The sequence below is a fragment of the Brugia malayi genome, assembly GCF_000002995.4.
Source record: "Brugia malayi strain FR3 genome assembly, contig: Bm_v4_ChrX_scaffold_001, whole genome shotgun sequence".
Taxonomy (NCBI): Eukaryota; Metazoa; Nematoda; class Chromadorea; order Rhabditida; family Onchocercidae; genus Brugia; species Brugia malayi.
This window is the reverse complement of record NW_025062479.1, coordinates 6,243,679-6,267,730: the sequence shown is the minus strand read 5'-3', so window position 1 is coordinate 6,267,730 and position 24,052 is coordinate 6,243,679. Positions and strand designations below refer to the sequence as shown.

At 32.6% G+C, this 24,052-nt stretch overlaps 4 protein-coding genes across 5 annotated transcripts; 3 read left to right on the top strand and 1 right to left on the bottom strand.

The window, feature by feature from the left end:
• Nucleotides 1-3,353: 3,353 nt before the first annotated feature.
• Nucleotides 3,354-5,161, top strand: Bm9620 (Uncharacterized protein; the record flags this gene model as incomplete). The annotated part of the gene is made up of 6 exons (XM_043073838.1): nucleotides 3,354-3,443; nucleotides 3,559-3,616; nucleotides 3,863-3,986; nucleotides 4,390-4,595; nucleotides 4,739-4,920; nucleotides 5,033-5,161. The coding sequence occupies 6 exons, from the start codon at nucleotides 3,354-3,356 to the stop codon at nucleotides 5,159-5,161; spliced, it is 789 nt and encodes a 262-aa protein (XP_042929772.1).
• Nucleotides 5,162-8,988: 3,827 nt separating this feature from the next.
• Nucleotides 8,989-15,942, bottom strand: Bm2203 (Uncharacterized protein; the record flags this gene model as incomplete). Of its 2 annotated transcripts, none has more annotated exons than XM_043073836.1 (11): nucleotides 8,989-9,018; nucleotides 9,504-9,539; nucleotides 9,627-9,710; nucleotides 9,940-10,020; nucleotides 10,461-10,553; nucleotides 10,767-10,970; nucleotides 11,265-11,438; nucleotides 11,549-11,752; nucleotides 11,940-12,009; nucleotides 12,144-12,242; nucleotides 15,920-15,942. In XM_043073836.1, 11 exons carry the CDS (start codon nucleotides 15,940-15,942, stop codon nucleotides 8,989-8,991), a joined length of 1,098 nt encoding a protein of 365 aa, XP_042929770.1. The 2 variants fall into 2 exon arrangements, with proteins under 2 accessions (XP_042929770.1, XP_042929771.1); XM_043073837.1 differs by lacking the exon at nucleotides 15,920-15,942 and adding an exon at nucleotides 12,355-15,263.
• A 5,888-nt stretch (nucleotides 15,943-21,830) lies between these two features.
• Bm5801 (Uncharacterized protein) lies at nucleotides 21,831-23,131 on the top strand (the record flags this gene model as incomplete). Its single annotated transcript, XM_001899141.1, has 6 exons — nucleotides 21,831-21,919; nucleotides 22,014-22,104; nucleotides 22,188-22,321; nucleotides 22,482-22,633; nucleotides 22,767-22,862; nucleotides 23,091-23,131. The coding sequence occupies 6 exons, from the start codon at nucleotides 21,831-21,833 to the stop codon at nucleotides 23,129-23,131; spliced, it is 603 nt and encodes a 200-aa protein (XP_001899176.1).
• A 69-nt stretch (nucleotides 23,132-23,200) lies between these two features.
• Bm13070 (Uncharacterized protein) lies at nucleotides 23,201-23,804 on the top strand (the record flags this gene model as incomplete). The annotated part of the gene is made up of 2 exons (XM_043073835.1): nucleotides 23,201-23,203; nucleotides 23,670-23,804. The coding sequence occupies 2 exons, from the start codon at nucleotides 23,201-23,203 to the stop codon at nucleotides 23,802-23,804; spliced, it is 138 nt and encodes a 45-aa protein (XP_042929769.1).
• Nucleotides 23,805-24,052: the final 248 nt, after the last annotated feature.

Below are 24,052 nucleotides of genomic sequence, written 5' to 3'. Positions count from 1 at the left end.
GCAATCATAATGGTTATTTAATTAGTAGACGTAGAGTGTTAGCAATTTGAGAACGAAAACATCTGCTAAGCTTTAATTTGCATGAGTAGAGGAGCAAACAATCGATATGTTTTGCAGAAATTCTTGAAAATTCGACAAACCTACCTTATTTTCTAACTGCTAATGAAAGCAAAATTGTTCTAAAAACATTTCATCGAACATTTCTGAAAACCTCGGATGCTTCAGGTGCGACGAACTTACTAAACCTAATTTTCCCAGCTTCATTAAAGGCTCATTGATCTATTTGATGCAGACGATCTAGTAAAAATCTAGTCATAGACTTTCTTGTGGAAATAATGTGTATGCAAGATCTATAATGGTTAATTGAATTATAAAAAGTTCTACTGGAATTTATTTCAGCTGCATTAGCAGCGCTCATTTATTGCTTTGCCGCAAGGTTTATTCATGTTTCTTATTGTTGCTTTTTGTGACTGTAAGATTTCCTTCAAATATGTTTGCATTTATCAGTTTATTGGAAATAATGTTTCTGCAGCTGAAAGCTTCGTTTTATGAAAGAGTTATTGAAATGTGAAAATTTCATCTTGATGGAGCTGCATTTCCATGCTTTTATAAGGGGCGAAGTAATTAATTAATGTCAATGTTACCTGACCGACAAGCATCCACAAAAATATTTTTCTTGGACAGTACGTATGTGTAAGCAAAAAGTGGCAAAAATTTATTACTTTTAGGACTAAACTCCCATAGTGTCTTACAAATTTTCTTTTCGTTATTTTTTATTAACAAAAAGTTGGATTTCAAGATGAATCATTTGGAAATTATTAAAGTCATAGATATTATCAGTGAATTGGTATCAGTAAAAACTGGGACAGAAGATACAATTTGCTAGGCAACTTTTGACAACGCTACTTCATTTCTAGGTATTTGTACTTGTAATCTGCTGTCGAAAATTTCCAAATCCGGTTGGATTAGCAAATCAAACACCTCCAAAAAGTGAGAAGGAGTTTGCCACTGCCTTCGTGTAAGCCAAACAATTTGAAGATAGTACAGCAATTCTTCAAGTTCTCGAACGATTACTTAAAACTCGCTTGATAGAGTTTATGTATTTCATTAAATGGATATTACCAAAAATTTCAAGTTCATAGAAGTTGGTGTTTAATCATTAGCTGTGACAACGAGGTTGCTGAGTTATTCATGACAAACCTGATTTTAAAGTACTTATGCAGTTATGGTGGAATTGATATGAACACAAAAATGAAGAATCAAATTGTTTCCATAATTTAAAATATTGAGTTGATGGTCATAACCAAACGATATTAATGATGGATAAAATAGCACGAGATCTAAAGGGGGAATGGACCGAACACAGAAATTAAAAATATTGCCCTTTCATTGTAGACTGTTATGGTATTTATGAAATCTAGCAATTATTATCCAAAAACTAGCCTCTTTAAACGAGGCAGTGCGGGTTCCGAAATGCAATTCGTTTTTCCAATTGATGTGGTAAAGAGAAAAGGTAGCTTTTATTTTCTACTAACCTGAGAAATTAAAACTGTTATGTTTATTTCTAATCAATAAACTTATTTTGAGTAAGAATGTACTATTCAGAATTTTTTCTACTTTTTAAGCAAATGTACAACAGTGTTTTCCTATGTGTGTTATTCAGTATAAAGTATATCGTTTAAGCGAGATATCAGCAACACTCATTTTCGCTTTATAATTGAAATTTCAGATGCCCTACATCTCTGAAAGGCTAATTGACTGCATCTTATCACTTCTGTAAAACTCCATCTTCTAATTCTTGAAAGAATTTGCTGTTAACAATTTACTATCAAATCGTGAGTAAAAATATAGGGATTACGCATGGATACATATGACATATTTTTGCAAATAATTAGGAGAGAAATATCCCATTAATAAGAGCACAGAGTGTGAATCGAACTGTGAACCGTTCATTACACGAAAAAGTGTTTATAGTGAAGTAAAATAATCAAATAAGAAAAAATCAAGAATTCAACTTTATATACTGCAGTCATACAAGTTCATTGTGCTATATTGATTTTTTTTTTTATTTCTGATACTTGGTTATTACATTTGATTATTAGTTGTTTATTTATTATTATTATTATTATTATTATTATTATTATTATTATTATTATAATTATTGTTATTATTGTTATTATTGTTATTATTATTTATTATTATTACTATTATTATTATTTGCATAATAAGCCTTACAATGCAATTTTTAATTGATCTTCATTAGGTTGTGTCTTACTTGCAGTACTATAACCTAATATTTTAATAAGTTTTGAATATTACCATAAAAAATTGTGTACTATGTGTATATAATATGAGAAAATTAATGTTTCTGTTATGGTAAAGTAAAAAATATTTTATTGATTCTGTTGCTTTCTTCACGTTATCTTTTACAAGTATATTTTGACAACAGCTTTTTCATCATGACAAGTACTAATATCAAATAAATATCAAATAAATGTAGAATTACGCAATGAATACACCAGCTAGAAGCGATAGTTTGACACAGAATTGATAAGATAATATATTTCAATCTTTCACCATGTCCAACTTATGACCATGCCACCAATTGTAAAAACTCTTTTAAAAAATTAGTAATGATGAGTAGAATTATATAACAATTAATTTCAGTACAGGGAAATAAATTACTTACGGCATTATTTTGAACTTTTTTTTCAATTGATATGACAGTAGTTCCTACAAAATCAGTTAACTTAGAAATGAATTAAATTCGAAGTAAGCTGATAATCTTTGTGAAATTAATTTCCAGTGGAAATCAAATCATTTTCTGATATTTGTATGGTGTGGACTCACAAATTAATAATTTTAAAAGAATAAAAATTTTGCATTAAACTATTCTTAATACACAATTACATTAAAGAAATGTAAGTGAAATATGTATCGTAATATATATCGCATGACCTGATGTAGGTTTCCTTTTGATGACTTCCAAATCCAGTTTTTTTTTTTTGTCTTTCCATACTTCCAACTTTTAAAGAAAAGGTTAATTTGTTCACACATAAAAATTTTTTAATTTATTTGTTTTTATCCAAACTGTTTGCCATTGCAGCAGTTCAGACTGGTTTTGGCAGTCTGAACTGCTGCAATGCAGTAATACATCACAGAGTCCTTCTTTCTAAGTCTGATTCTTTTTTCTTAATCACTCAGGATTTTCTCACAAAATTTTTGGCCAGTACAAGAAGAAATGCTTTCCAGTGTGTCCGATACCAAACTCATTTGCTGCTTTTGATCTAAACAATTTGGCTTATAGGAAGGAATGTACTTCATTATATTTTCAGTTCTATTTTTCGCAGAGAATGCTCCATGTTACTGTTTTCTATTTACTGATTTTGACTTCCTTAACAATATCCACACTACGTCAACGAGATATTTTTGAAAAAAGTCACGTGAGTTACAATATTCGACAATGTTAAAAATAATTCACATTTGGGATATTTTTTCCTGTTTTTCATGCTTTTCTCACTGTTCACTTTAAAAACTAAAATATTGAAGAAATTTTAGGTTGTGGAAACAGATATTGGAAAGGACATAGAAGTATTGAACAGCAATTTCAATGCAGGTATTTTTATGCAAATTCTTTTGGTGATTGAAATCCTCGGTTGCGAGTAAGCCGATCTCACCAGAAAATATATCACATTAAATTTGCATTGTTAGCAGAAACTGTGGTGCTACAGAGAAGTTTTTTCGTTATAAACTGGAGAGATGAATAAAATAAAACATGAGCTCCACATTTACCGCATCCAATCTTCTAATATAACTTAATATATTTTTTAAAGAATCGTTTTGTAAATGAAAATAATTGCAGAACATTTAACTGAAGCTCCTTATTTGCACTTCACTAAAACACCAAAAGCAGTTGAAATTGCTGTCGGAAATGAACTTGTGTTAAAATGTGAAGCGATTGGCATCCCACCACCAATCATTGAATGGTTTCTCTTATTCCATTTGCTAACTAAAGCTCTCACTATTCAGATTTTGAAAGTTAAAGTGGAGCTAACTGTGTTAATTTTGCTTCTGAGGTTATCAATGTACCAGTTAGTTTTAATCAACTAAATTAGCGATTTCGCACCCGCAGCAATCTCAGAGACTTTCACTGATACTAACTATGGCAGTACAAGCAGTTCGTTAGGATCATTGTCAAAGCTGCGTTTAAAGTATAGGTACGCATCCCAAACGATGCTTATATTATTTGACTAGCTTGATTTTCAGATATGCTCTTCAGATTTCCAGAGACCATTGAGAAGATTGAAGACAAGTCAGCACTTAGAAGTAGACTTAAAATACTTCACCACTGTCGTTGAAAGGAAACTTACTTTATGATATATTCTGCAGGGCATACAATGGCAATATAATCCATGCCATAGTTGAAAGCAACGCCGCAGAAAAACTGCACAATGCGGATCTTAATACCATACAGTATGGTGTAACTGCATCCAAGATGGTCGTTCCATGTATCAAAACCAAAGATACAGCTGAATACAAATGTTTAGCGAGTAATGGTCATCAAAAACTTGAAAGTACAACAACTGTTGTTGTTGGCGAGTTTCAACACTTCCGTATAATGTTTGCTTATAATCTCTTACCTTCAGTACTGTGTGTTTAAAATCTAAGCTTTTATTCGATTTTTAATAGGATGGTCAAATAGTATTTCAACTGCTTTTACTTTTCATGAAACTTTCAGAAGAAAAAGCGAAATGCTGGCGTAAGCATTCACCGCCAGTAATAAGCATGTGGACAGATGGCCGTTTTGAAATATCTGGTGCAACCGTACAGCTGTTCTGCCGAGTTAATGGAACTCCGCAATCGAATATCACCTGGTACAATGAGGAAAATTGTAAACTCGATAATGTTAAGAAATACAAAGTAAATATAATTAAATAAAAACATGTAAAAATTTAATCAAGTTTTAATTAAATGAGAAGTAGTTATTTCAAATACGGGTATTAAATTTTTCAAAAATTCGCCAGTATTTCAGATACTGGCAAATGGAGATTTGATGATCTATGATACACAGTGGGAAGACTTGGGGGTATATACCTGCATTGCAAGTAATGAATACGGCGAAGATCGAATTATGGCATTCTTTTATCCTACTGAACCGTAACTTCTTCTTCATGAGTATCTGATTTTATTGCTTTAATGATGTTCATTTGACTCATCATTTGTAAGCTGCTTCTAAAGAAGATCTGGCTTAGTCAGATTAGTTAAGACTGCAAAATAGAATATTAGTGCACATCAATGAACGTTCATACTTTGGCTAAATCAAGATTTGCAAATAAACAAACATGAAATAGGAAAAAAATTAACATTTACAGTTACCTTGTTATGAAATTAATTATTCGAGTTTCGAATTGATTTCCGAATTGTTCCATTTTGTAGTAGTGGTTGTTAGTCAAAATATGAAAACAATCATGTTTTGCATATCTGCTTTCAATATGCGTTAAGTATAAGTTCTGCTGGTATTTCTTGGAAACAACAAAAAAGTTTCTTTTCGGTACTGTCTTAGGAACGCCAAAATACAAAAATGGAAAGAAAATTCCATTGTTTTTTCACCTCTCATTTTTTTGACAGAAACTTTCTATGTATAAAGTATTTTATTTATATTAGACCTATTGGATTACTGTTAGTCGTATTGTCACCACTAATGCTTAATTGTAATGTCTTTTAAAGAAAAGGAATCCTTAATTTCCCACTTCATTTATTTAAGGAAATGATATTGCCAGGAACATAAACCTGCAAAAAAACAAAAAAGAAAAGGAAAAATGAGCATACAAATGGCATATGACATTATTATCAACAAAATTCGATAGCCAATGAATTTACCAAGTAAAACTGAGTAAAACCATAATGTTTTATTTATTTATTCATCGATCTATTGCACTATTTATTTTAAACGTACGAAGTAAGTGCTAGAAATGGATCTCTATAATTATGATTTAGTTTCAATTTCAAACAATTTCTGCAAACATCAATCAGGAATATTCTTTTATGTCAGAAAATTCTCAACTGCGAAATAACCAGCTGTTGTAGTTCTCTAATAAACATATGTGTTAAAGGACAACACAGAGTAATGCCAGCTTATCACTTTCATGGACAATCTCCCTATTCATTATTATCTGCAAATTCTTCGATAATATATATCTTTTTAAACCACTGAAGAATTTTTAAATTCCTTTCCAGTATTTTAATTGCAATTCTTTCAAAGCCTTCACGATTAATCCCTTAATTTTGAGGTAAGATATATAATGGGTAGGCATACTTTTCCTAAAATTATTATCTTCTACGCGAAGACTATGATATTTGATCCGATCATCCGATCAGTATTGTGACTGCATCATATATATATGACTTCTACACTTGTTCAGTTTCGATCTCTATCAAACTGGTTGTTTGAATATGCTATACTGATTATATATTTGTCCACCCCTGTACTTGTTTTATTTCTTGTTATGATTTCACTGCAATATTACCAGAATGTTGCCCTACAGTAAGTTAAGTCTAACTTATCCCGTATTTCATCATTTAACTTTATTTGATTATATTCTCTATAAACTTATGCTGTCCTATCAAAATAATATAGATGCAAAAATGTTCGGCAATTTACAATTAAATTTATGGCAAATAAAATTAAAAATGAATTGCATTTTGTAGTACATTGTACAGCTGCCATTGTTTTTTTCTATTGAACTAATAGAAAAATTCAAGAATTTGATAAAGATTTTGAGTTTTACATGAGAATTTATTTAAAAAAGTGTTTAATAATTTGATATTATCCTGATCACCGTGCTTTTCAGTGATAACTGATATCACAAGTGTTTTCAGAAAACTGTCAAACAATGTAATTCAGCAATTACATCACAAACGTCAAATCTATAATACTAACTGGTCTCCTGATGTTATTATTTAATATGAAAGCATAAATAAGTGGTACCCCCAAGTGCGAGATATTACTCATCCAGGAATATGGACAGCTATGTGAGAATTATTTCTGCTAGCTTTAGTGATTATTTATGACCATGTATAGAAATTGATATTGAACAATTAGGAAAACATTTAAATATTCTGTCATGACATAAACTAGAGACATATGTTTCTTCCGAATCGATTTATATTGTCGAAATAATCCATGAGAACACGAATCAATGTTAGGGGCTTATTTATTCTGGTACGGAACAAAACATTTTGTTGACAAAAATATAAGTAGAAGATTGAAGTTGAATAAAGTAGAATTTGTCGACCTCTCGAGCACAAAGTTTTTCTCAAAAATCTAAGAGTTTTCTATTTCCGACATTTCTTGTGCTCAAAAAATATAGTCGCTATTAAATCGCTACTTCTTAACTTTTAACAGTATTCATTGGTAAAGACTCCCAAATATCATGCATAATAGCAACAGTGACAGTAACTGAATTAAAAATTTCTTAACTTTTACGTGGCTTCGTAAATAAAATAAACAAACGAATTTGACAAAACTAGAATGGCTTTTACTGTTTGCTTCATGATTTCGACAAATTCCCAATATAAGCCGTTACTCCGTTTGTTGGACATATCAAACGCACCAAACTTTGAAAATTGAAATTCTGAAAATTTGTTTTTAATATCTCACATAGCTTCATAAAAGCAAAATGACAAAATTAATTCTCTGGAGCGAAGTGTATGTATTAAAAGATTATTCCTTCAGCTATTTGCGAAATTAATCCAACTCTGAATTAATACTTACTCGCTGACACTAAAGCGATTTTGAGTTCAGCAATAGCATTTAATTCATTATTTTCGATGTTATTAAAAGCCTTCATCCGTGAATGATAAAAAAACTTTTTGGAATAGATTTCATAATTTGTGGCATTTTTCTCTAATTTTTTAAAATCTATTCTTTGGTTAATGTTGCATGGGAGCTAATAGGGATTACTCAGTAAGCTGATGTTTGGAGAATTTTGTACAAACCGACTGTTTAATTTTTTGCTTTTATGTCCGACTTTTTTGATCCTCCATTGTTTCTTTCCAGGCTTTACAATGATTTTTAAACTGTTCCCAGAATCTTCGTTACACGCTGTATATTTGCATTTAAATTATACATAATGAGAAAAGGGCAGGTTTTTGTTCGCTTCGCTTGTTGAGGAATTATCGTAGTAGGATTAAAAATTGGAGCATTATACTTTGTGTGGATAAACACTTTATCTTGATTGCTCATCGTTATTTGTTAAATTTTTAATCGATTTCGAGCGTAAATTGATTGATCACGTTGATCAATTTTCCATTTATTTATTTATACCCGTCCAGTGTATCTGCGCATCATTATAATTTGCACTGCGGTCTAAAAGTTTTTTTACGTCTTAGCCAAAACTTTTATTTTTTATAAAAACTAATACCATCAAACTTTTATAAGCCAGTTCGTCAAAAGACGCATATAGTTTTAAATAAATAGTGAGCAAACAGTAATTTGTTTTCTTTTCGCTGCTTTGAAATTAATTGACGTTCACAGAACATCATTTTGCTTTATAATCTTGCGAATACACTTATTATCCATGCAGAGATGAGTTCTGCTTATTGAAATTTGGCCAGTCAGAATTATTAGAACATAAATAGAATAAGTACTCTAACGCCGTTAAATGACACTGGTAAGCCTCGGCAGCATACAGGTTAAAGTGTTTATCAATACAATTTTGCACCTTAATGGAATTTGGCTTTTGTGCAAACCCAGGTGGATTTTATGTTTCTTCATGGTTATTCATTTTTAAACGTTATCACCCTACCAGGTATGTTAACAATTATTATGTATACGGCACATTTAAGGCACACAGGACAATATATATTAGAAACATATGCTTGTGAGCGAAAAAAATGACATTACTCCTGGGACGAAACAAAATTCATATGACCGCAAATGTATTGATGACACATATATTGATGATTCATGTAAGTAGTTTACAAAATTCATTCTTCCTCTTCGTCTCCTTCTTCTTCCTGCAATTCAAGCAACATTAACTGTTCCCCGAGTTGAAGCATAAGATTCTTAATCCAACAAACTTTCAAGTACAATTAAGAAACATTTCAAGTTTTCTGTATAAGTTCTCTTTATAAATGTATGTAGTAGGAACAAGTTATGTTATCATTCACACAACCAAATTCACCTGTTAAACATTCAGGATGCTATTGTTTGCGAAAATTTAAAGATGAGGCAAAAATAGTAAATAGAAATAAATTTTTTAAAGCTTTTTCTTGAATAACTTGAATAACAGTTATTTAAAAAAAAGAGAAAAAAGATCTTTTTTTTTGAATTGTTTCGGAAAGATTATCAATAATAGCTGTGAGGAAACCTTAAGGAATAATTCATACTGGGATAAAAAACGTGAACGATAATTATACTAAACAATTTAAAAAATGAAAATTAATAAATCAACAAGATAAGTGGACAAATCAACGTGATACAATCTGCGACTAAAACCAACTTCTTCATCGACTTCATCATCCTCATCTTCTGGCTCCTAAATTAGTATACAGTATTTGAGAATGTCTTTGAGAAACAATTTGAAAAAGTAAGTAAATAATAAATAAAATGCAAAACTACATACATCCGGTTTGTCGTCGCAGAGAATTATTTTCTCGTAAAGAGTTGGTGGTGGTAGGACATTCGGAAAACACGGGTATGCAGTTTTCTGGAAGCAAAAGTACGATAGATGTGAACAAGTGTGTAGTCATTCATAATGGAAGAGTATGTTGAGTGTTTGAGGAAATGTCTATAAATGGAAATTACAATGAACCAAAAATAGCTCAAAAATTTTGCTGAATTAATGAATGTCATAATTCACAGCATACAGTGATAATTAAACTATTAGTAGGTAAAAATGGAAACAGAATTATAAAATATGATTAACTTAAAAGTACATTCTCAAACATAGCCCTGCGCTCTCTGAAATTTCTTCGGTCGATTTGCCGGTCGTATTTGCTTATTATCGACACCTTTGGCTAAAATATAATAAAAACGAATTGTGAAAAAGACTGCTTCAACTGCGAATGATCTCTTTATTTCATCAGTTGTATCATTTTATATGAGATGGCGAAAGTTAATACAATATTTTCTTTTGATGTAAAAAAGTTTTCTATGGTAGTTGCAATTGTTGCTAGCGGCGCAGTTAGTAATGTAGCTGAAGCAAACTAAAAAAAAACCCTTTATAAGTAGTCAATTCTGATTTCGTTGTTTTGGTATAGACCTGACTGATAAAGTTGCAAATTTAGAAGATAAATTTGTAGGAACAATAATTTTTGAAATTATTATTTGGAGCCTATAATTTTACTTGCAGATACTGAAAGACAGTTAGTTCCATGAAAAAAGAACGTCCTTTAACTCAAGTTGCATGCTTGTTTTTTTTTTACAATTCTTTGTGTTAAAAAGTTGAAACAGTAACCGGATGTATAGAATTTGTATCGGCTGGGTGTAGTCCTTTCTTAAATGCTTTATTACGTGCCACTTGACGTTGGCGTTCGTTCAACTCACGCAACTGAAATACATTTTCTTTCTTATACTAAACCAACTATTAAACCATTACGGTGAATGTTGAGTCTGCGATGGGACCTAATACAGACGACTCCAAAAATTTAAACCAAAATCAAATGAAGTTTTTTTTTCTTTTTAAGATATAACAAGAAGAAATAAGTTTGACTTTTTCCTACAAAAGACACGGTCAGATTATGCCAAATATAAACATAATTACGTCATATTCTTGACGTTCATGTCGCTTTTCCAAATCATATTTATCAGCCTCCAGCTTACAAATGCGCTGGTGTATTTGCCGTATTTTTTCACGTAACTCTTTTGGCCCATTTTTTCCAAATTCCATGGTATGTTTCACATACACCAAATAATTACGCTTTGCTTCTTCTTGTTGCTCTTTGGTCATACTCATTTCCTGTTTGGCCTAGAAAATCCATATTTAAATAAGAATATGGCGAATCTGCCTGTTTCTGACGGTTCAAAAAAATAAAATATTAAGAAAGCAAAATTGGTAGCAAAAGCACATGATATCAGTAGACATGTGTGTATCCTGCAATCGCTTACGTATACAAATTTTAGAATTTTTTTTTAATATTATTGTAATCCAATTTTTAACTAAACATTGAAAAATTCAACTTATAAATCAAAGGAAATAAAAACACGCAAAAATAAATATATCAGTTACTCTAGATTTCACACGCTATATCTGCAAACATACCTGGACGATGTTACCGAATTTATCAGTCCTGTCTGATTTTTCAGGGAGAACAAAATTACGTCTAATTTGTCCCAGAGCCATATTCGTAAACTGTGATGATAACATTTGTTGGCGCTTCCGTCTTTCATTGTCCTTTTTAAGTTTCTCTGCTTCTATTTTAGCTTTGCGCTCCTCCTAAGATGTAAATTTTGCCCCATAAGTTGTTTATTTTTCACGCATTTCATTTAAAACTTCTAAATATTAAAAAAGAACTGTTTACAGCCTAGAAGAAAATAAGAACAAGCCTCTTCCTGCTTTCTTTTTCTTTCTTTTTGCGTAAGTCTTTCCTGAAGCTGTCGCTCCTCCTCTTCTCTTTCTAGTTTTCTTCGCTCCTTCTTTTCCTTCAACTTCCTCAGTTCCTCTTCTTCCCGTTCTCGTTCGACTTGACGTTTTTCCTCATACTTTTGTAGCTTTGTACTTTCCTCTTCTATCTGGCGCCTTTTTGCCACCTAAGAGATATTTCATCTTTATTTTTTGGAACCAGTAGTTCTGCTCAAAATATCCTCTTATCTGTCTACGAAATTTGAAAGATGATGGAAAAAATTGTTTGGTGAACTAATTTTTAATATTGAATATTACATTAAAATTGTCTGACGACCTAGTTTTCAATATTGCAATTAAAAGAAAAGTAAATACCATCATGGCTTTCTCAGCTTCGGTCATATCTCTTCCATTTTCCTCAGTGATAGCCTGCGATGAAAACCGTCTGAAACAAAATCTGTAGCTCAGCGGAAAGGAATGAATAAGCCTGCACGCAGCTGTGTATTAATAAAGTTACTTTCACAGCGCATTTTTAATGAAGAGAGCACTTTATCTTTTCGACAATAGTATAAAAGTTACATGGGTATTTGCTTCTGTTCTTCATCACTATCACTTCTGTGTTCGTCCTTATTTACTTCAATGATTGGTATCGTTTCTGTTTCCTCCTCTTCTTCTGTGCTATAATAAAAAGTTCGTTAAAATCGCGATTTCCGGAAATATAGAGTTTTTTGAATTTAAGGGATTAGCTATCTACACGAAATAAAAAAAAGTAACTTTATCAAGTGTGTACCGTTGTATCCGACGCCACTTTGGTACCCAAGGTTTCTTTGGTGCTGACTGTGTTATAGCACCACGTGACTTGCTTTTCTTCACTATAGCGCGATCGACACGTTTCAACGTAACACCAAACTGACTGCTCGGCGAGTGTTGCTGCAAACTGCCCGTGGTGGTTATGCTACTACCGCTTGACGAAACATTTTTAAGTCGAGAGTTCACAGCTGGTAAGTGATTTGAAGGAACGTGACGCAATACAGCAGTAGTAGGAATGACTGTAGATAAGGTGACAGCAGCATCTATAAGTGTTGGCGTACGAGCACGAATGAAGCAGGGTAATGGTGATGCCGTGGACAGAGTTCCATGGCGTAGTTTTGGTGGATTGCGCTTGTTATCTGTTGTTTGCTTTTGTTCATCATAATCATTCCAAGCTGGAATTTTTGCCTGAGGTTTGGGAATACGTTGAGTGCGTCTGTATGCATTAATTAATTCTTTGTCTAAAATATCGCTGTTTCGTTCTGTAGTTGTTCCGCCATCATGATATCTTTCTTGCTCGGTAGACGTAGTGGGCTTAGGCGTCTGTATTGGTCGATTCTTTGAGTCCTTGTCTATTTTTGTTTCAAAAACCTTTTCCTCTTTTTTTTTTACCACTGATAAAGCTGAGAAACTTTGTTCCGAATTCAATGGGTCGTTATTGATCCTGTGTACGAAGGATGTACTTGATTCCATACTTACACCAGTTCTATCAAAATTAATACGTTTCAGATGTTCTCGTGCTCGACGTATATCCGTATCTGCATTGTGCTCAAACTCTGTTATCACATTGCTTTCACTTTTAGTGATCGATCGGAGGATTTCTTGGTAGCCCTTAGTTGTGGTGTAATTTTGTAGCGCTTTCTGAGCTTTCTCCACTTCAAAACACTCCTTTTTTTTCAATACTGATGGCTTGTTCACTTTCATCAGTATCTCATGCTGATGTTTCATACTATCTGTTATCTGCTTAACCACCACTTGTTTAGTAATGCTTATTTTGTGTGATCTCACTGGCACTCTCACTGCTGTTTCTAACTGCGGTAATTTTGACTGTAAACACAGATTTTTTGAGACAGTTGCCTGTTTACTACTAGCAGAAGTTTCTCGTGTTTGATCTGATGCTAATTTTTTTGTATGTAATACTGAAAATAAAGTAGTGCTTCCTTCCAGTCCCTTCAATTTCTTTCTAGAGGCCTTTGTCGGAATTGGAAATTTGAAATGTTTTTTGGTTTTGCTAAGATCTAGGATATCTTTTTCAACTTCCATCATATTTCCATTGCTCTCGATCACTTTGTCTCCTTTCTGTGCTGCTATAATTTTGTTCTTTTCCATATTCTGCAACATATTGAGATGAAACGGTAGCTTCGCAGTCTTTGCAACCAAGAAAGTACCCACCGAATCACCTTCGTTACATTTTAATTTCGTTTCCTTTTCTGCCTTATTCAAAAACTCCTTGCCATCGACAGTAATATTTTTCTGTTTAACAGTTGCGCAGCGTGCCACTGATAAGGAGATTATCGCTTTATGAGGACAACAATGTTTATTAACGAAACAGCAGCATACATCTACAGTCTCACATTTCGGTTTCGAAAGAAAGGCGTTATGCTTCTTGCCCATTTGTCGCTCAGTAGATTTTGTGGTACTTAATTTTTGAACTCGAGTTGATGCCGATTGTTCGAGTGCCATTTTGTGATCCCAATTTAGTCTTTTATTTTGATTGCAGGAATTTATCTCACTTGACTTTGCGGATATATGGACTTGATTTCTGTTTTTAGTTTGCTGCGTTTGGTCATCAACCATTTTCCATCCTTTATTACAACCTTTCTTTGAATCTGTTGTTGCACTGCCGTGTGTTTTTTCGCTTACTGCTTCTTTTTTCTTAAGCCTTATTTTCACGTCCATATAGAGCCAACAATGCTGTGGCTTCTTGATTATCAGTTTCAAATATACGTCCATATGTTCTTTTGTTTTTACGATATTAACTTTTACCGATTCTATGGAACCTGTTCCCTGCTTTTCAGATGTTAGTACTGTAAACATGAAGTTTTGTGAATTTCGTTCTTGTAGTTTTGGGCTATCTCTTGAATCATTTTCTGAATCGCCACCCAATGACATTGATGTAGAACGCAGTTGAGAAACCCCTGAAATATCCAAACCTCCAGCGTTTTTGCATGCAACTGGACCATAAACATCCAGTATATTTTGTTCCTTAGTTTTTGGCTCTCGATTCATTTTTTGATCCCAACTATACAAATAATCGACTTCATTGTTGGATATTAAACCCCGCGCTTTGAGCAGCTCATCAACGACCTGATGAGCTTGAAGAAGACGTTTCATGTACTCGTGCCCAGATACAATCCAGTCTTGTGAGTTATAACGTCCACTTCTACTATGTTCATTAGAAATTCTAAGTGGAATTGTTGTCATCGATAATTTACAGTTAAAACTATCCGCTCGTTTCGTATGACTTGTTTGAGTCCTCATGACATCATATTGATCGCTAACAAAACTAGTAAAGCTATTTTGTCCCACACCAGCAGGTTTCTTTGAAAACGGTGAAATGAAATTTTTTGCTGCATAACCGCGGTTCGTTGTATCCATAAAACCAGATTTTATTATGTTTGGAGCTATATCGAAAGCTGTTTGTTCATTCATTGAGAATCGTTTTGAGGTATTTTCCGCATGTAAGGGTTTAAAATCGTATGACCTATAGCGATTTAAGTTATTACCTGATCCATCTGAACTGCTCACTTTTTGTTCTGTGTGATCGTTTACTAGATCGTTCTTGTATATTTGAGTGAAATAGCTACCTTTGGTCATATTGAAATGCATATTCATGCTCATATATGGTGTAGTAGTTTCAATTTTTCGCGACAGTACGTTCTCGTGCATTATGATGGATCGATTCTTCAACTGAACCACTACTATGTCGACAAAGAGCAAGCAAACGTCCGGAAAAGTAAGCTTGTTTTGAATGCCGCTGTCAATGCTGTGTTCCGGAAGTATCTTGCACGGAAATACCACAAACGATGCAGTTAGAGCAGCTGCTGCAGATCCTTCAATAGAAGCTGAGACTCGTCATTAACTGGTGGTGAGATTCCTTTTTTTTGTTGTTGCTGAATAACGTGATCGATGAATATTTGAAATGGGATCACCAAAATCGACACTTATTTTGTAAACATTAGAAATTGTAGGAGAGATGGTTTTATATATGCCACGATTCTAAATATGAACTGGATTAATACAATTCTAGTATTGTTATCCAGGTTAAAATTGCTGCTGTGCAGCGGTATTTCCGTAATAATGATACATGCCTGCTAGTAACTCATAATTATAAGGTAGGCGACTGGTCGGTAACTGCAGTGTTGTGAAGTGCGTATCTATTGAAGATATCTAGATTGCATTATCGTTTCACTTGAAGATTTTTGGATTCAAAACAGATTGTTCTGTATCAATATATGGGACAAATAGAACACCAAGAAAACAACTTAATTCCAAAACGATTCACTTAAGATCACTATGAAATAGTATCAATTAAATTCACTTACTATTGTTCTCCTTCGTCGGACATCTTTCTTTATTCTACTTGCAGTAATGGAGGGTAGCGTGAAGTAAACTGAAACTACGGCTAGTATGTTGAGTAAATAATCAGTGGGAAAGTAAAGATGGAAATATGAGAAGTGAAAGCTGGAAAAACTTTTTGCATGCATTCGAATTAATGCTTTAATTTGACTTTGAATTCAGTTCACTGTTTTCTGCTTCCCATTTCTTAATTAACTTGAGATTATTGACGAATTAAGCTAATGCATTTAGATTTCTCAATCTACAAGTAATCTCGAAGTATAACAAATGCATAACAAATGAGACAGATTAAGGGGAAATGAGCATCAAAATGTAATGTTTGGAGAAATTTGAGGAAAAAGTGCTAAACAGCAAGCTGAGTCAGAATTTCAAAGCTAACTCAATTATATAAGTTTGAAACTCCACATCCTTCGCTTGGTTACAGCGACAATAATCAAAGATTGTATTAAACCTTCCATTATTAATTCATTGTTTTCAAAAATTAGATATGTTTTAAGCATGGATTTCGGAAAATCAGTCTGAGCAAATCTTTTTTTACAATTTAAAGTATCCCTAACGCGGGTGGGGTAGGGGAAGGGATATTATAATGCGGTAGCAACAGCAGCACTAGTCACTGTATATCTGAAAATAAAAGTTATTTGCCTAAAATAAAAAACTGTTGTCGATGTAAACGATGCATGCTGTTTAGCAATTTCATACAGTATTACTGCAAGTGTGATTTGATTTACAAATCCTAAGACAAATAAAGGAAAAAAAAACAGGATACAGATTCACTCTAATTAAAGTATGTAGCATTCAACATGCTGAATGTCCCATGTTAAATTTATATCGTATAGTTTTCTAGAATAATTGTGTCTTAATTCTGTAATTAAAAATTTCTTTACCATCCATTCTAATTGTCGTTTTGTACTTTCGACGATGTTGTAAAGGATAAGAAATCTTTCATTTCTTTCAAGTAACCAACCTTTCTGTTCTATTTCCACCCATAGAAATAGAAATAAGTCAAGATTGTTCTCCCATCAAAAACTGGCAACGAAATTTCATTTAACTTTGACAGACAAATTCATCTAGTATTTTCTTCCTCATGAGTTCTGTTAAATGATTCAAGATGATTATAGGATCACGTCATGTCAAATATCAGGAAAACAGTTTAGTTCTGCCTTTGATTGCGATAAAACGAAAGGATTTCACTGTGAACAAATGTTCGCCACAAATTTGCATTTCTTTTGCAAAACCAATATTTGATAGTTGACAAGAAAAAATGAACTTCCCAAACACATTTTAATAAATTAAGGATAGTCTGTTAATGTTTTATTTTGGAACCGACTTGCAACATAGGAAAATTTTCTAAGGATTTCATATTAGTACCAAACGATAAGATAGGAAAACACAGTAGGAGCATGATAAATGTTTTACCTGAGATGACAGACGGTTGTGACGAACTGTTTAGATATCACTGTAGTGCTACTACTGTTTCCTTCAGCAATACAGATCCAGACTAGACTTGTATAGTTTCGCAAGAAAGATCCCTCAGCAAGGTCCTCCTCCTCTTTTTATATGTGTAAATAAAATGTGAGAGGGGCGAGAAATCTGACTAAACAGTAAGCTAATCGCTTCGAAGCACAAGAAAATCAGAAATGTCACATACTTCAACAAGGAGTATTTCTAGAAGAGTATACAAATTTTTCGATTTATGAAAAACGACTAAGCTTATTGTAAGGATCTAACGCAGTGCAAAGTTTTCTGGAAGATAAGTTTCAATGATCGATAAGGGTAGCGTAATGCTGACAGGAGTATGCAGGAAAGAGAGTAAGTAGCAGGGAGCAGAGAAGAAGGTGGTTGAACGTCTTTGTGAATGTGGCTAAAGACTGCTCTTCAACATAAATGACGCATTCTTGAGGTTTTCATTATACCTCATAGTGTATCACTGTTTTACCTGCACCAGTAACAAAGCTAAAATTGAGCATTATTTCTTCTGATGTGTACAAATCACTATTATGTGTAACCAATTTATTTGTAAAAGCGTTGTAAGTCATCCTCAGCTTATAATAGGACACTGACTAAACAAAGCTAGATTCATTCTACCTCTATTATGATGTTAAGTGACGGGGAAGATTGGAGAAGCAATTATTCAGGTGTGCCGAATATTGCGTAGATAAGCTAACGAAGCAATTAGGAAATAAAATTATGAAACATATCGAGCCATGGTTAAACCATTATGCTGCCACTTGGATGTTACGGAATTAATATTATATTGATCCACTCACTTATAGACAGAGATGCAAAAGTAAAAAATTATTCTCTGTCAAATGGTCATGCTAAAATGGCAACTTTAATGCTTGCGCTTATTACGTCCTTATGTCAAGTGCATCACGATTGTCTTTGCATCCAATTTGTCTTTTGATTCCATGAATTGAATGTTTTCAATACATTTTACATCTAAACAACCACGTTTTAATGTTCATGTATTTAATAGATTACTGTTTTCTCCCATTCTTGCCACTGTACTCTCTGTACTAATTGAGTTAAAAAGCCCTGAAAATATTCGAAAAAGTAGTTTTATGTGCACTGACTTAGTGTGCAGCATTAGGATGATATTCGAAAATGTGCACAACTCCAGCAATTTCCCTTTAATTAATCATATCGAATGAGTTGAAAAAATGAACTAAATGCATTTGCTAAAGCAAAGTTGCGAAGCAACTTTAAAAGTAAAAGCCTTTTAATTCTTCAATATCTGGTTCTGTCGTGCAGTTAAAGATGATGCTTGATTTGATTTCGGGTAAATACCATTCCCGTTCATTTCTCCCGACTTTAATGGTTATAAATCTATTATGTCTTCTAATAAAAGAAGGCTTTACCCTTTGATTCGACGACTAGAAGTTACAAGAATAAAGGAATTAAGCAGTACTCAATAGAAGAAATGCTTATTACATTTTAATGCAAAGTCTCAGTTGAGAAGAAACTAACCACACAAACTTTAATTGGTCTGTTGCCAGTAGTTAGAATCCCCGAAAGTTCTCAGAAATGTTCTATGTTCATAACAAAACTAAATTACATTTAGACAAAAACTGTAGGATTCTTTAGAATTTTCATAAAAATTTCAATTTTCGTGCTATGACAAAATGATCAAATCAACTACAAATGACGGTTTTTAAGAGCTTAATATATCGTCGTAGGAGTATTGCATCCAGCTTTTTATTAAAGTCATGGTTACCAGACCTTCCTTTATTCTAAATACGTTTACTTTTATCAACTTAATTTTGTGCTTAAAGCACTGAAATGAAAGTATTTTACTGAACAGTGGTAAATGAAAAATTATTTTGGAAAAATTAACAAAGCACGACGTCCGTTAATGCCATCGGTATTGAAATTGTCTAAACACATGAAATGTATTTCAGTAGGAGTTTGAAAATGTTACAGAAAGTGTGAAACAATTGTTAGTTAAAAAACGCTTGACGTTACTGCTTTGCTATTTCAGATTTTTTAATATCAAACTTCCAAAAATTTTTCATTCTATTTGTCTCCTTAAAAAAAATGTGTTTTTTGTTTGTCAGAATTTTAGGTGTTTTTTTAGGCATAGAGATGTGTGATGGAATTACGCGTTTAACCACTGGCAGAGTTTTTGTCTGAAGTGCTTGTTAAAAATTAAGAATCTCTTATATGATCAGAGTAAAATGAAACATAGGAAGGGTAAAAAAAAATTAATATTATTGGAAAAGAGAAAACTAATAAATCTTGTCAAAAACAATGTGTCCAAAAACCTTAAAAAAAAGTCAAAGTGTTTTTGCAGAAAAGTGAACGTAGTCCAACAATTTCCTTTTACAGTCGTTTTATAATATTAAGAACATTTCTTATATGATAGATGATGACATTTTTCTATTAAATGGAAATTTTTGCTGATTAAGAACGAAGTTTTAAGCCAATGAAAATCTTCAAGTTAAAAGCTAATGATTTTGCATCTTCTAAAAGATTCGATATGATGCGAAATTATTTTACATAACCATTCATTACAATCATATCTAAAATATTTGGCACACGAGTATTTCCTACGGGTGGTGAAAGAATATGGGGGAAATGGGGAAAAAATGATAGAATACACAAAAAATATGAGATACCGGAGAAATGAAGAAATATTAAAAAAAAGAAAAGACTGTTGAGATATCTTGAGTGCGCATAATATGAAATCTATTACTCTATTTCATCACTGAAAGGATATGGCGTGAAGAATGAATATAAAACAGCTGTTAGGGCCTCTTTAATCACTGTGTTATCATCTTCAAAACAAAAAGAAAAAATATCATCTTTCATCTTTAAAAACAATTACCACAGCATTTTCTTAAGCCAGCAATCAGATATAAAGACATAAAATGACAAGTTTTTAAATAGGACGACAGGTTAATAAAGATAGAAATATGCCCATAATGAGCTTAAACCTTTATTACCACAATGAAGTATCACATTTTACCGTCTGGCAGTATGTTCAGATATAAATACTTTTTTCATGACTAGCGATCAATTAAAACGTGAAGTAGCAGTACAAAAAATCAATCTAACTGGAAATGATCTGAGACCTGATGTCATATTGTCACGTAGGAGCTAAAACGTAAGCATAACTCTGAATCATCCATGTTCCACTGAATTTGTAAATCCAATAGAATTATATAAATTGATGGAGGAAAACTAAGAACGTTCTTTCTAATACATCATCATTTCAGCAAAGTTGAACTACCAGTTTGATTAAGCAATTAAAACGATTGAATTGATTAAGATGCATTTTTGCATTTTTTTTTAATAATTCTTTATTAATAATTTTAAATAAACTTTTATTTAGAAGAAAAACACAAGCCCACCACTGGACAGCTGTGAGTGAGAAGTGTAATGAGCACAAGCACATATCGTGAATCAGTGGGAGAAATGGAAAAGAAAAACGGGCTGCTAATTATACTTGATCCTTGCTTGAAGCTTTTATATCGCTCTTCTTCACACAGCCAATTTGTTTTACATTGCCATGAGCATCAGAGCTGTGCTTCGGAGTTAATTTTCGGGATAACACATGACAAAAGTGAAAGTGAATGTTATTTCTCGTGAAATTTCTCATAGCAATGCTCAACTAATTTGATCATGTTTCTCTGTTTCTTCGCTTATGATTTTGATAGAACTTCTATTTTTTGTTCCTAATTGAATTAGCATTTAATAGGATTAGAGTGATTAGACCAAGGGCAACCAAAAACTCTCGTATATTGGATCAGTTTGCTTTTCCTTTTTGTGAAATCATTTGAGAAATCTTGATAAATACGAAGTAATGCTGAATAGATAAATGGACAATTCGTTTCTGCTTTCCTCAAATAATAGCATTTCTTTTTTTTTTTTTATTTCACTTAGAAACATTAATGAGAAGCTTGAAAAGAGCCATAGAATATGATTTACTACATGACTATCAATAATTCTTTTTCATTGTCACTCAGTTACTCTTAGCTGAGAATAACTTGTACGTCTCTTGCCATTTCAACTAATAATAACTTCCCTGCTCTACTAATCTACTTCATTTCTCGATCTTGAAGCTGAGTTGCTCTAACAGCTCTTGCTGAACATACATACGCAGTACTCTATCATATTTTCGTATCTCTTCAGTGATTTCCATACTAAAAGTTGCCTTTTACTTATGAAACACTGAATTACTCTAATCTGTTCGGCTACGAAAATTTTTATCGTTTGGAAGAGAACTGTTTAGTGTAAATTAAATTTCTGTTGCTTTACTTTCATAATAGAAAGGAGTTGAGCAGATACACATAGAGACGCAGTACAGACGGAAACGATTCTGTACAATTGCAGAATTTTAGCGATTACGCTTCTACTTTTAGTTTGAAGAGATAAAAGATGAGTTTCCCAGTGTTCAAGGCACGATCTGCAATTACATTACCACGCGCACGTTCCGTTGAAAGAGGTGATGTAGCCACGCTTACCAGGTTCTTCTTATTTTAAAAAAAAATTTTTTTAAATGCTTTTTTAAATCTGTAGAATATTTCTAAGATTTTAAATTTAAGTGTTTTTGAATTCTAGAGTGGCATCGATTCCTAATTTAGATGGCATCCACGTTGGTGAAAGATATCGTTCATCTGCATTATTCAAATATCGACGAGATTATGATTTGGTTTGTTTAGTCACTCCTCTATTTCGATTCCTATAACTAGATCTATAATTTAAGAAAAGAAGGCTAATTTTGTGCCATTATAGTTGGATGACTATTATCACGATCGCATGTTCTTTGACACTCCATTACATTGGCAGGACTATAGATTTGCAGCGCGCCGATATATCAACACCGATCCGATTCCAAAAAGCCTTGGTTTTGAATATCCTGCTTTTTGGTAAACTAACTATCATAAGACTTTCTTTAATGCATCGAATTTCTTTCCAATCTGGCCAATATGATCTATATTTTATTTTGCACTTTCTGCAATTGCAAATGAAATATACTCAAAAAAAGCCGTTCATTTTCTCTGAACCACTGCTCTCAATTCGTTTCAGGTCACGCTATAAATGGTATACAGACTGGCTAAATCCAACATACTGGCGTCGCTATCGTGATCCTAATTATGATCGACCACTGTGGAATAACTGGCAACCATGGCATTTGGATAGATGCAATGTAAAACGAGCAATAAGTATGTACAAAGAAGGTAGATATACATTAAAACAATAGTTTTTCGTGAACAAATTGTGAAGAAACCTTTCAAATATTCAAGGAAAGAAGTTGTAGAAGTTTCTTTTCAACTTTAAAAAAATTACACTTAAATTACATTTTATAAACAGGTCTCGTTGATTTCGGGACGTTGGATCGATTTTGGATCGTACCATCAGCGCTTTCCAGAAAGGGAAAAGATTGGACTAATGTGTATTTGCCTGCTGGTAAGTTCGATGAATATCACAGTCAGCTGAAGTACACAGTGAGAAATGAATTGGAAAATTTTGTCCTTATTTTCCTTTTTTTTTTGTGTAAATCTTAGAACATTACGAAAAATTGCAAAGCACATACTAGATAATTATTTTTCATGACTCTGAAACCATGTCTAACCATTAAGATTACTATGTATTATCATGTATCATATAGTCTTGAGTATTGCTAAACGCCTTCAGGTCGTTATGGTGCTCGACGCTATTTCTATGCATTCGCTTAATCGTGCAACGCAAATTCTGCCATTGGAATCTAACGTTTATTAATTCAACATGCATTATCAAGAAATCCAATGGTAATGTAACAAACTGAACTCCTTTTGGTCTCTCCCAGTCTTTTTTTTTAATTATTGTAGCGTAGAATGACATGTAAATAACGTTGTGATATTTCTCGAATGTGAACAAAATTGATTTATAATTTAATTTATAACAAAAATCCATTTTTTCCTTTTCCTTTCCTTTCGGAATTAACGTTCTCAATACGTATTTTAGAAGGGCTAGATTCGTTGTTCAAATTTATGATGGATGAAAAATGATGTCTAATAAGTGAGTGGAATAAAAAGAATAGATTAATGACTGATTTTATAATGAGCTTTAAGAAGTTCAATATTGGCATGTCTTATATTATTCGAATTGTCACCGTTTTTAACAGTTTTAATAAAGCTTTCCCAGAAAATAGTTAGTGAAATATATGCTTTTATCAGTGAAATCATTTATTAAGGTAAATCCTCAATCACCTGTCAAGGAAAAGGGTTATTTCAGAAATGTAGTGATGAACAGCATACCCGTGATGGCATTACTCGTTCATCGACGAAAAATTCACAGATATTAAAAAAGAGAGAAAAGAAACATTTTCTTATGGTGTTCTTATGGAAAATAAGTGACTTATGTCAATGAAGACAATATCTTCTTTTGAATATTTTTAGTGATTTCTCATTTTTTAAAGAAAATGAATTTCTCCGAATTGCAATATCTGTTAAAAAATGATTACCTTGAAAATTTTTATCAAGCTTTCTTGACATTTTTTCAAACACTTGTTTCTGAACAAAATCTATTTTAACTAGCCCAGATTATAAATTATAAAAAATTTGAACAAGCAATAAACAAGCGATAGTTTGCTATGACACTTTCTATTTTCCTTGATC